This window comes from Ictalurus furcatus, chromosome 16 (assembly GCF_023375685.1).
Source record: "Ictalurus furcatus strain D&B chromosome 16, Billie_1.0, whole genome shotgun sequence".
Classification (NCBI taxonomy): domain Eukaryota; kingdom Metazoa; phylum Chordata; class Actinopteri; order Siluriformes; family Ictaluridae; genus Ictalurus; species Ictalurus furcatus.
The window spans coordinates 24,206,872-24,218,396 of NC_071270.1; the positions used below are offsets into that span (position 1 = coordinate 24,206,872).

The 11,525-nt window shown below is 38.8% G+C and overlaps 1 protein-coding gene across 1 annotated transcript; it reads left to right on the plus strand.

Moving 5' to 3' along the window:
* The first annotated feature begins 5,819 nt into the window (after positions 1 to 5,819).
* ccl19b (chemokine (C-C motif) ligand 19b) lies at positions 5,820 to 8,267 on the plus strand. The gene is made up of 4 exons (XM_053644717.1): positions 5,820 to 6,443; positions 6,848 to 6,965; positions 7,636 to 7,745; positions 7,849 to 8,267. The coding sequence occupies exons 1-4, from the start codon at positions 6,362 to 6,364 to the stop codon at positions 7,860 to 7,862; spliced, it is 324 nt and encodes a 107-aa protein (XP_053500692.1). The 5' UTR covers positions 5,820 to 6,361; the 3' UTR covers positions 7,863 to 8,267.
* The last annotated feature ends 3,258 nt before the right edge of the window (positions 8,268 to 11,525 follow it).

An 11,525-nucleotide genomic window follows, 5' to 3' on the forward strand; every position in this document is an offset into this window, starting at 1 on the left:
AGATAATTTACGTGTCAATTTTGAAGGGAATATTTGGAATAAAAGTGGCAATTTTAAGCGCGTTTATATAAACACTCACCACTAATGTTCTGCATGTGAATAGGAAATCAATGTTATATATATATATATCAAATGTTATTTCGTATAAAAGTGCCAGACCAACATGCACATAAAGTGGTGCTTGAAAGTTTGTGAAGCCTTTAGAATTTTCTATATATCTGCGTACATATGACCTTAAACATCATCAGATTTTCACACAAGTCCTAAAAGTAGATAAAGAGAACCCGATTAAACAAATGAGCCTAAAATAATATTCCACTCGATTTATTTATTGAGGAATATGATCCAATATGTATGTGAACCTCTGGGATCAGCAGTTGAATTTGAAGGTGAAATCAGAGTCATGGTGTTTTCAGTAAATGGGATGACATCCAGGTGTGAGTAAGCATTCTGTTTTATTTAAAAAAACAGGGATCTATCAGAGTCTGATCTTTACAAAACATGTCTGTGGAAGTGTACCATGGCATGAACAAAGGAGATTTCTGAGGACCTCAGAAAAAATAGTTGCTCTTGCTCATCAGGCTGGAAAAGTTTACAAAAACATCTCTAAAGAGTTTGGACTCCACTGAACCACAGTCAGGCAGATTGTGTACAAATGAAGGAAATTCAAGACCATTGTTACTGATTAATTTACTGTGAACACCCCCCGTTTCCTGGTTCCTGTGTTGGTACCTTTCTTCTGTTTGTTCTCTGTTAACTCAGGTACAGACAGATAAATCCTCTCACCATTTGTGCATTCCTTGGGTGTCGTCTTTCTTGTATCGTCTTTCTTGTGTATCTCTTCTGAAGAATAGTAACCTAGAGATTCTCTGTTTTCAAGTCCTAACAGTTATGATCCCCAGGAGTGGTCGACCAACAAAGATCACTCCAAGAGTAAGATGTGTAATAGTCCACAAGGCCCCAAAGGAACCCAGAGTAACTTCTAAGCAACTAAAGGCCTCTCTCACATTGGCTAATGTTAATGTTCATGAGTCCACCATCAGGAGAACACTGAACAACAATGGTGTGCATGGCAGGGTTGCAAGGAGGAAGCCACTGCTCTCCAAAAAGAACATTGCTGCATGTCTGCATTTTGATAAAGATCACATGGACAAGCCAGAAGGCTAATGGTAAATGTTTTGTGGATGGTTGAGAGCCAAATAGAACTTTTTGGTTTAAATGAGAAACGTTTGGAGAAAGGAAACCACTGCATTCTAGCATAAGAACATTTATCCCATCTGTGAACCATGGTGGTGGTAGTGTCATGGTTTGGACCTGTTTTGCGGCAATGACTTGCCATCATTGATGGAACAATGAATTCTGAATGATACCAGTGAACTCTAAAGGAAAATGTCAGGACATCTGTCCATGGATTTAATCTCAAGAGAAAGTGGGTCATGCAGCAAGACAACGACCCTAGGCACACGAGTCGTTCTATCAAAAAATGGTAAAAGAAGACTAAAGTTAGTGTTTTGGAACGGCCAAGTCAAAGTCCTGATCTCAATCCAATTGAAATGTTGTGGAAGGACCTGAAGCAAGCAGTTCATGTGAGGAAACCCACCAACATCCCAGAGTTGAAGCTGTTCTGTACTGAGGAACGGGATAAAAGTCCTCCAAGCCGATCTGCAGGACCGATCAACAGTTACCCCAAACGTTTATCTGCAGTTATTACTGCACAAGGCGGTCACACCAGATACTGAAAACAAAGGTTCACATACTTTTACCCCTCACAGATATGTAATATCGGATCATTTCCCTCAATAAATAAATGACCAACTATAACATTTTTGTCTCATTTGCTAAATTGCTTTCTCTTGATCTACATTCAAGACTTGTGTGAAAATCTGATGATGTTTTAGGTCATACTTATGCAGAAACGGACAATTCTAAAAGGTACACAAACTTTCGAGCACAATCTCTTGTTTCGGCAGACTGCACGTAAGTGCTGAACTTGTTCCGTGTTGTAGTGAATACATACAGTACATGAACCCTGAAGGATCTATTACGGGCATGGTTTAGATGCATGTTCTTCGATCTTCAGTGGAAAAAAAAGCCAAACTCATACAGGCCCCACCCTACCAAGTGACTAAGTGAATTCTCAGTAACTGAAGCCCCAAACGTCAAACTGTTATTTTCTTAAAGCTCATGATGCAACATTTTAAACCCATTACTCTTTACTTTGGAATTGTATATTGAGTTCCAAAGTAAAGCCCAACATCCTCTTTAACCGAAGAGGATTTAATGTAATGACATACTCTAATTGTGTAATACACCTGAGCTTCATCTTAACTTCTGTGTAGTCGTAACCAGATAATTAATCTGTGCCTTATTTATTTATCGGTTATTTACACCACAGCACAGCACAGCACAGCACAGCAGCACATAGCATCTCGAGCGTAAACAGCTCCTCTTCTTTTGATTTTCTGCCACCAAACCTACAGCAAAGACAAACAACTTTCTCATCACCAGAGTAACACATCTCTGTTACATTTTAACTGCATTATTGATGATGATAAAGCTAAGCTAGAGACCATGCTAGGCTAGTTAGGACTTGTTAGATTTACAGTGTGCACCTCCCATGAGACTTTTTTCTCCCCATATCAGCACAAAAGACGTGCCAGACAGCATTTTGTGACCAAGTGTCTAAGCAGCTAAAGGGAATATATAACAGCTGCCAGGATAGCATCATGCAAACCGCACGTCTAAGTCATCACACATGCCCCTCAAACAGATTTGGTGTGATCTCAGACTTGCTGATGTAGCATGCCATAATGCCATCTTGAGGATAATAATAATAATAATAATAATAATAATAATAATAATAATAATGTAGTTCCAATTAATACATTTATAATACATGGTTATGTATGTTTTGAGACAAATGTGATTCGTACGCATTGTAAGCATGTATTATACATGTATTATGGAGGATATTAGCTTTTATTACTTGCTAGCAAGACTAGCTTCGTCGCTCCAGAGCAAAACCAAGGCTGCTAACTCGCACAGTCTTCCCTGATCGACTACTTTTGAGGTAATTTTGATCAAAATGTTCCATTATCACACATATAATTAGTAATTTATCGTGTACTACTCTCATCATACTGCTAAATGGAAACTGGAGTTAAGCCTGGGGAGAATAACAACACACATGCTTTGTTTTTTCACTGAAAGAGTCAATACCTCATCTATAACAGTAGAAGAAGAAGCCTTTATTTGTCATACATACATTACAGCACAGTGAACTTCTTTTCTTCGCATATCCCAGCTTGTTAGGAAGTTGATATGGCGCACCTGGAGCAGAGAGGGTTAAGGGCCTTGCTCAAGGGACCAACAGTAGCAGTTTGGCAGTGCTGATGCTTGAATCCCTGAACTTCTGATCTAGATTACCAAAGCAGTCATTGTGTAATTGTAACTGTAGTTAAATATTAATCTGTGACTTCCCCGGGGTTTTTTCCAGTGGATTAAAACACATGGTGCTTGTTGTACAGTTTATTATTAACTCATAACAAGTGCATTGTGTGCTTACCGCACTCCAGAGTGTCCTTGTGCGGTATGACGAGAAATGAATATTATGATTGATACAAAACATACCTAAAGACTCAAGTGTTCTTCAAGAGCACATGAACAGTGATGCAGAAACACCTTCAGCGCTCTCTTTTTAAGTGCACATGGTGTACATTGTCTGCTTAGGTGTGTTTCATTTGATATACCCGTCTGCGCTTATTGCGGTTATGGACTGTAATTACTCATTTATTGTAATTTCATGCATTACGGTAATAATTGGTTTGCCATTAGGGTTATATTTACATTAGGTAGAATACAATTTGAGCCCAAGGCTGAGCAGATGAGTGATAAGTGTATTGCTGTATGAAGGGTTAGCAATAAGATTTGAACTCATAGCCTTCTGACCATTAAACCAGAAAGTTTTTCAGTTTTTACCATCATAAGATGTTAAAATTTTTAAACTTTAATTTTGCTCGATGATCAGTTGAGGAAGGGGCATAATTATTATTACTATTACTATTAGTGCTGGTACTATACTACCAGCTACTACTGCTACTATTACTGCTGCTGCTGCTACTACTACTACTACTATTATTATGGTAAATGGTCAGCACTTATATAGCGCTTTTTTAACCTTAGCGGTTCCAAAGCACTTTACACTGTGTCTCATTCACACATTCACACACACACTTACACACCAATGGTAGCAGAGCTGCCATGCAAGGCGCTAACTTGCCATCGGAAGCAACTTGGGGTTCAGTGTCTTACCCAAGGACACTTTGGCATGTGGAGTCACATGGGCCGGGAATCGAACCGCCAAACCTACGATTAGTGGACAACCCGCGCTACCACCTGATCCACAGCCACCTACTATTACTACTACTAGTGCTGGTACTACTACTACTACTACTACTACTGTTACTACTACTAGTGCTGGTACTACTACTACTACTACTACTGTTACTACTTCTAGTGCTGGTACTACTACTACTACTACTACTACTGTTACTACTTCTAGTGCTGGTACTACTACTACTACTACTGTTACTACTTCTAGTGCTGGTACTACTACTACTACTGTTACTACTACTAGTGCTGGTACTACTACTACTACTACTACTACTACTACTACTACTGTTACTACTTCTAGTGCTGGTACTACTACTACTACTACTACTACTACTGTTACTACTACTAGTGCTGGCACTACTACTACTACTACTACTACTACTACTACTGTTACTATTACTAGTGCTGGTACTACTACTATTACTGCTACTACTACTAGTGCTGGTACTACTACTACTATTACTACTACTACTGTTACTACTACTAGTGCTGGTACTACTACTATTACTACTACTACTACTACTAGTGCTGGTACTACTACAACTACTGTTACTACTACTAGTGCTGGTACTACTACTATTACTACTACTACTACTACTAGTGCTGGTACTACTACAACTACTGTTACTACTACTACTACTACTATTACTACTACTGTTACTACTTCTAGTGCTGGTACTACTACTATTACTGCTACTACTACTACTACTACTATTGCTATTACTAGTGCTGGTACTACTACTACTATTATTACTGCTGCTGCTGCTGCTACTACTACTACTATTACTACTACTACTGCTATTACTACTACTACTTCTACTGTTGCTGCTACTACTACTACTACTAATACTATTATTACTGCTGCTGCTGCTGCTGCTGCTACTACTACTACTACTACTACTACTACTATTACTGCTGCTACTACTACTACTATTACTACTACTACTGCTATTACTACTACTACTTCTACTGTTGCTGCTACTACTACTACTATTACTACTACTACTATTATTACTGCTGCTGCTGCTGCTACTACTACTACTATTACTACTACTACTGCTATTACTACTACTACTTCTACTGTTGCTGCTACTACTACTACTACTAATACTATTATTACTGCTGCTGCTGCTGCTGCTGCTACTACTACTACTACTACTACTATTACTGCTGCTACTACTACTACTACTGTTGCTACTACTAGTGCTGGTACTACTACTACTACTACTACTACTATTATTCCTGCTGCTGCTGCTGCCGCTACTACCACTATTAATAGTTTTTAAGTTTTCTGTAGAAGAATCTTCAGTAACATTCAGAGCTAAAACTGTAAATTATCCAACATGGGAAATTCTCATTTAAACAGAGATAATTGTAGTATGATGTCTTTTTTTTTTTTTTTTTTTTTTTTTTTAAATAAATAAAGCAGTGGAAAGGGTGGACAATTGCTGACTTGCTGTTTTTTTTTATTTTTATTTTTTTATGTCGGCCTGCTTTACCACACAAACATCACTCAGCATTGTGGCACCGATTAATGTTCGTTTGCACCAAATCACAGATCGCTCTGACAGCTGAAAGCTGAAAATTACACCATTAATCAACAATAAGTGCATTTACACTGAGGTGTGATTAGGACATGATAATAGTTTTGATCACATTTAAGGCCACACTTTTTTGCCAACCATAGGGCACTTACGGTAAGACACATCTCCTTCATGCCAAGACATTTTTCCCATGTGGATTTTTTGATAAGAATGTCAGATGAGAAGGTGTGCGAGTTTGCCTTTGTGTTTGATGAATGGGACGTTTTGGCAGGCGTGACTGCTCTCTTTTAAACCGCATGTGGGTGAAAGGGCCAATCTAACGAAAGCATTTACAGTTAATCTGAGATAAGTGAAAGTGAAAGACATTATAGGGGTGTATATATAGAGCTCGTGCTCGTGTAGTCTAGAGCACACACACAGTCAGGATGGTGAGAAACAGTGTGACGGTACAGGCAGCTGCTCTCCTGTTGCTTGCTTTGCTCTTCGTCTGCTGGAACTCTGCAGGAGGTGAGACACAATTTTATTATCGTGGATTATTTCAGAAAGTTGTTTATTATTTATTATATGGTCAAGAACCAGCCAATTATTATTATTATTATTATTATTATTATTATTATTATTATTATTAATCTGAAATGTTGTTCTTAATGTTCTAAAATACACGCAAGTACAAGCTTGTGGGCCCTAAACTATATACACTTGAGTGCAAAAGTTTGTGCACCCCAGGCATAATGCAGAAAAGTAATGTAATGAATGAACTAATTCCTTATATTCGTTCAAAATGGATCTTTTCCCCTCAGTTTGAATGTTCTAATGAGAGCTTTAATGCTAGCCTGACTTATATTTAAACGCTAAAGTCAGTTGCGACGAGGTAATACGTGTAGATTTAACATCGAGTTTGTCTTTGACAGCCACTGATGGAGCACCAGACTGCTGTTTGATGACTGTGGACAAAAAGATTCCACAAAACCTGGTGGAATCCTACTACATTCAGACTCTAGAGACAGGCTGCAGAGTGCCGGCTACAGTGTGAGTTTTTAGCACATTCTTTATTATATTTATTTATTTATTTATTTTACATATAAAATGGCACACAACTCACTATTGATTTCCTACACTTCATTAATTAAGAATGGCCCATCATACCTTTTATCCATTTATAGTTACACTTAGCTTTGCCTAATGTTATAGCAGTGATTTAAGTTAACAAGACAAAAAAAAAATGCAGCTTGCCACGTTCCAGACATGGGAGACTCCTTCCATAAATAAAATAAACGAAATAAATAAATGTCGCCTTACCATTTCTTTATGTGGAGTGTCTACAAGATAAGTCCCTGTTTAAGATGCTACTATAGCTATGATAACGTATTAAAATGAGCACATTACAATAAACCTGATTTGTAGCTCCACTACTGTCAGAGCTACTGTTATGGAAAATGAATCAACACCTATAGTCCAATCAGAAATCATCATCATCATGATTCAGCAGCGCTGTGATGTAAAAGATGTTAGTATATGGACTCAAAAACACTCACATCTCCATCTATGATGTTTGAAGCCCGTCTATACGCATAACCCTCTTTTTTTTTTTTTTTTTTTTTTTTTGGAAAGCATCACTTATCTCGATCTGGTGTTTTGAATGCTTTGGATTTTAGATTTCTATTTTATATCTGTAAGATTTTTTTTTTTTTCTCTACAGGTTTGTCACGAAGAAAGGCAAGCAACTCTGCGCGCCTCGTGCGACAAAGAACAACTGGGTTAAAAAGTTGATCAATAAACTCAACAAAACATCCAGAAAACCATCCAAACGTAAGTTGTTGTTTTTTTAAAATGTGTATTTCCTCAAAATAACCGTGTTATGATCCATCACATTTCTTCTCACAAGCATGTCTAATGTGTCTAATCCCTGCAGGAAAGTCGCAGTAGATTACCTCGGATCAGATAACACAGGTCCAGTTTCGATCAATCAATCAATCAATCAACGACTCAACTCGGATTAGACTGATCTGAGACGTTGAAACCACTGCCAGGAATGAATAAGCTTTTCGAGTTATACGGCTGTTGATGTGTGCAACCAAACCCACCACCTGAACATGCCGTGATTGTATCTTTATTCTGAAAAATATTTATTCCTGCTGTACATTATATGTATTTTCTTGTGAATCAGTAAGCAGGTTGTATTTCGTGGAGCACATAACAGATTGCCACTGATTTGTATTCTGAATGTTTGTAAAAGACACTTTTTTTTTTCTTATAAAACACATGACTGTGAATACAATTTGTATTTTTTGTTTGCATAGTAATAAAAAGCCATCATATTGTGTCATACAATATTTGTAGCATGATGAGGGGTCCTTCAACACAAATAGGCAAGGATATATAGCAACAAATATATATACTGCAAGGGGTATGCAAACTTTTGGGCACAACTGTATATAATCAAATGTAATCCTGCTAAAGAAGAAATTCTGAAACCCCCCCCCTACTTTTCTTCCACAAACACATCTTTAGTATATCTTTGGTTTTATGGAGTCCTAATTTTTGTCGTTTAAACCTTTACAGACCTTTAAAGCTTGTTTAAGATACATGATTGGATCGTATTGGCTACTTTTTTACACTTCCGGTTACATTTATGTGGTTTGAAAACCTACCCTGTACCCAATACCTCCCTCTAGAGTACCTTTTCTCTGTCAGAGTGCTTGTGAGAATCTGATGTTTCCCCTCTGTGCCAGTGTGTTATATATGTGCGCCCCCTGTTGGTCAACTGATTAAAACAACTCCAGGTCTCATATACAGTACATAACAAAAGCTGAGATTGTTCTGAGTAGGATTGTTTCTCCGACATCTGAGATCTTCATAGATATCATTTGCATTCAAAAACAGCTAAGAGTTTTAGGTAGAATTACTAAACCTGTTAAGAAGCACTGCATAATTGAGACACATTGAGTTAAATGGATATGTTGCATTCCTTTGGGTTCTCCGGTTTCCTTCCACCACCCAAAAAACTTAACAGAAGTCCAAAATGCCTCTCGGTCTGAACAAGTGTGTGAATGTGTGTGTGTGTGTGTGTGTGTGTTTGCGCATGGTAGACTGACATCACATCCAGGGTGTAGTGTTCCCAAGATCCTAAGGCTCTGGATCCACTGCCACCCTGACCAGTATAAAGTGCTGTTCATCAAACTACTGTACTGTTCATCCCAGGTGATTCATTCCTATGTCACGATCTTGTGATCTCCCTGGACAACTCTCTGATCTCACCTTTGGTCACTGGACACAACCTTGGGGTAACCATGGACCATCAACTGTCGTTTTCCTCTCACATAATCACTAATCTGACACGCTCATGTCGATTCCTCCTTTTCAACATCAGAAGGATTTGTCCATTTCTATCCACACAGCCACTCAGGTGCTTGTTGTCATTTCGAGACTGGACTACTGCAACTCGGTCCTGGCAGGTCTTCCTCTGAGCCCCATTCGACCTCTGCAACTGATCCAGAATGCAGCTGCACGACTTGTTTTCAACCTTCCTAAGTTCTCCCACTCCGCCCCATTGCTATACAAATACGCTCCCATAACTGGCTTCCTGTAGCTGCAGATTTAAAACACTGCCAAAAACGGACCAGCACCCACTTACTCAAAGCACTTATCACACCCCGCAACCCACCACACTCCCTCCGATCCTCTAGCACCATCCCTCCAAGGGTCCCACCATCTCTCAGGGTACAAGGAAGGCATGCACTGTGACTCTTCTCTGTTCTGGCACCTTGGTGGTGGAATGAACTTCCCCTAGATATAGATACAGCTGAGTCACTGGCAGACCATAAATGGATGGAATGTATGAGGTATCATTCTTCAATTATTATTATTATTATTATTATTTTGAAACCGTAATCAGTGCCAAATTGCTATCATATGAGAGGAATCAAAACACTTTGGGACATAATAATCAACTTCATGCTGCTAACAGTAATGGTTGATTATTCTTCTATTACAGCACACTCCCCAAGTGTTTAATGTCCTTAAAAATACGATATGGAAGTAGGAACCATAGTTTAGAGTACAAATAAAGCAGAACAAAGTAGCGTTATTATGAACACCATACCAATACTGGGTAGAAACCACCTTTGCTCTCAAAATTCTACATGGCATGGATTCTGCAAGTTGTTGGAAACCAAAACATCCCAAAGATGCTCTACTGGATTCAGATCTGGTGACTGTGAAGGCCATTGAAGTCCACTGAACTCATCGCCATGTCCCTGGAACCAATTTGAGACGACTTATGCTTTGTGATATGGTGCATTATCATGCTGGAAGCAGCTTTTATAAATTGTGGCCATAAAAGGATGCATGCGGTCAGCAACAATATTCAAGCTGTGGCATTCAAACCATGCTCGATTGGTATTAAGGGACTCACTGTGTGCCAAGAAAAGCTTCCCCACACCATTTAACCACCACCTCCAGCCTGTACGCTTGACACAAGGCATGTTGGGTCCATGGATTCATGCTGTTGACACCAGACCTCAGACTGTAGCCTCCGATTCCTGTTCTCGGAACTCAATATATTGTCTTCTCAGTCAAGTGTCTGCCTCAAGGTTAGACATGTGTATTTTGAGATGCTTTTCTGCTCACCATGGTTGCAAAAAGTGCTAATATCAGTTAGCATAGCCTTCCTGTCAGCTCCAAACCAGTATCACTATTCTCCTCTGATTTCTCAGAGGATTTCTCTCATCATCAAGGTGTTTCTGTCTGCAGAACTGCCGCACACTGGATGTTTTTTGTTTTTCGTACCATTCTGTGTAAACTCTAAAGACCGTTTTGTGTGAAAATCCAAGGAGATCAGCAGTTTTTGAAATACTCAAACCAGCCCATCTGACACCATGGTCAAAATCATTGAAATGTTTTTTTTTCCTCGATTCTGATGTTTGATGTGAACGTTAACTGAAACCTGTATTTGCTTGATTTCATGCTTTGCACTGCTGGCACATGATTGGCTAGTTGTATAATTGCATGAATGAGCATGGATCACACCGTTATCAAACAATTAATGTACTTCAACAGTCATTTTTTTTTTTTTTTTTTTTTTTACCAGCGTACAGGATTTCTGGATTTCTTTTTTTGTGATTGTTGCGGCCAAAAAAGTTTGCTTTAGCTGCGGATTTTTTGTTTCTCCAAAATTTGCGATGGAATTTTTTCGGTGCTTTTTTTGCGGAAAACTAGTTGAATTGGCGGAATCGCAGTCTTCCGCAGTGATGTTTGTTGGTAAGTGCGACCTTTTGGCTGTACTCGTGTTCGACGCACGTGAACCGAAGAGGACTTTGGTTGAATTCGCGTCGCGATGATGTCACATGATGCGTCTTGGTCAAAATCTGCGGAAAATCTGCGGTAATTTTTTAAAAATTGCGTTAATTTCTGCGATCACAAAATCGCGGAATCCTGGTGATCGCAGTAAGAATAAAATTATGACAGCTTTGTAACCACTGTTGACAAACCTTGGATTTAAAACAAGGCTAGAATTGCATCCAAATGGTATTGTATTTACTGTTGGAGGACAAACTGCACAGCACTGTAACTGCAGTGTACAGTATGAAA

Excerpts from the sequence above, each read along its gene's own strand:
- ccl19b (XM_053644717.1), top strand. The coding sequence starts at position 6,362 with ATGGTGAGAAACAGTGTGACGGTACAGGCAGCTGCTCTCCTGTTGCTT. Across the intron at positions 6,444-6,847 it reads CTGCTGGAACTCTGCAGGAG|CCACTGATGGAGCACCAGAC; the intron begins GTGAGACACAAT and ends TGTCTTTGACAG. Across the intron at positions 6,966-7,635 it reads TGCAGAGTGCCGGCTACAGT|GTTTGTCACGAAGAAAGGCA; the intron begins GTGAGTTTTTAG and ends TTTTCTCTACAG.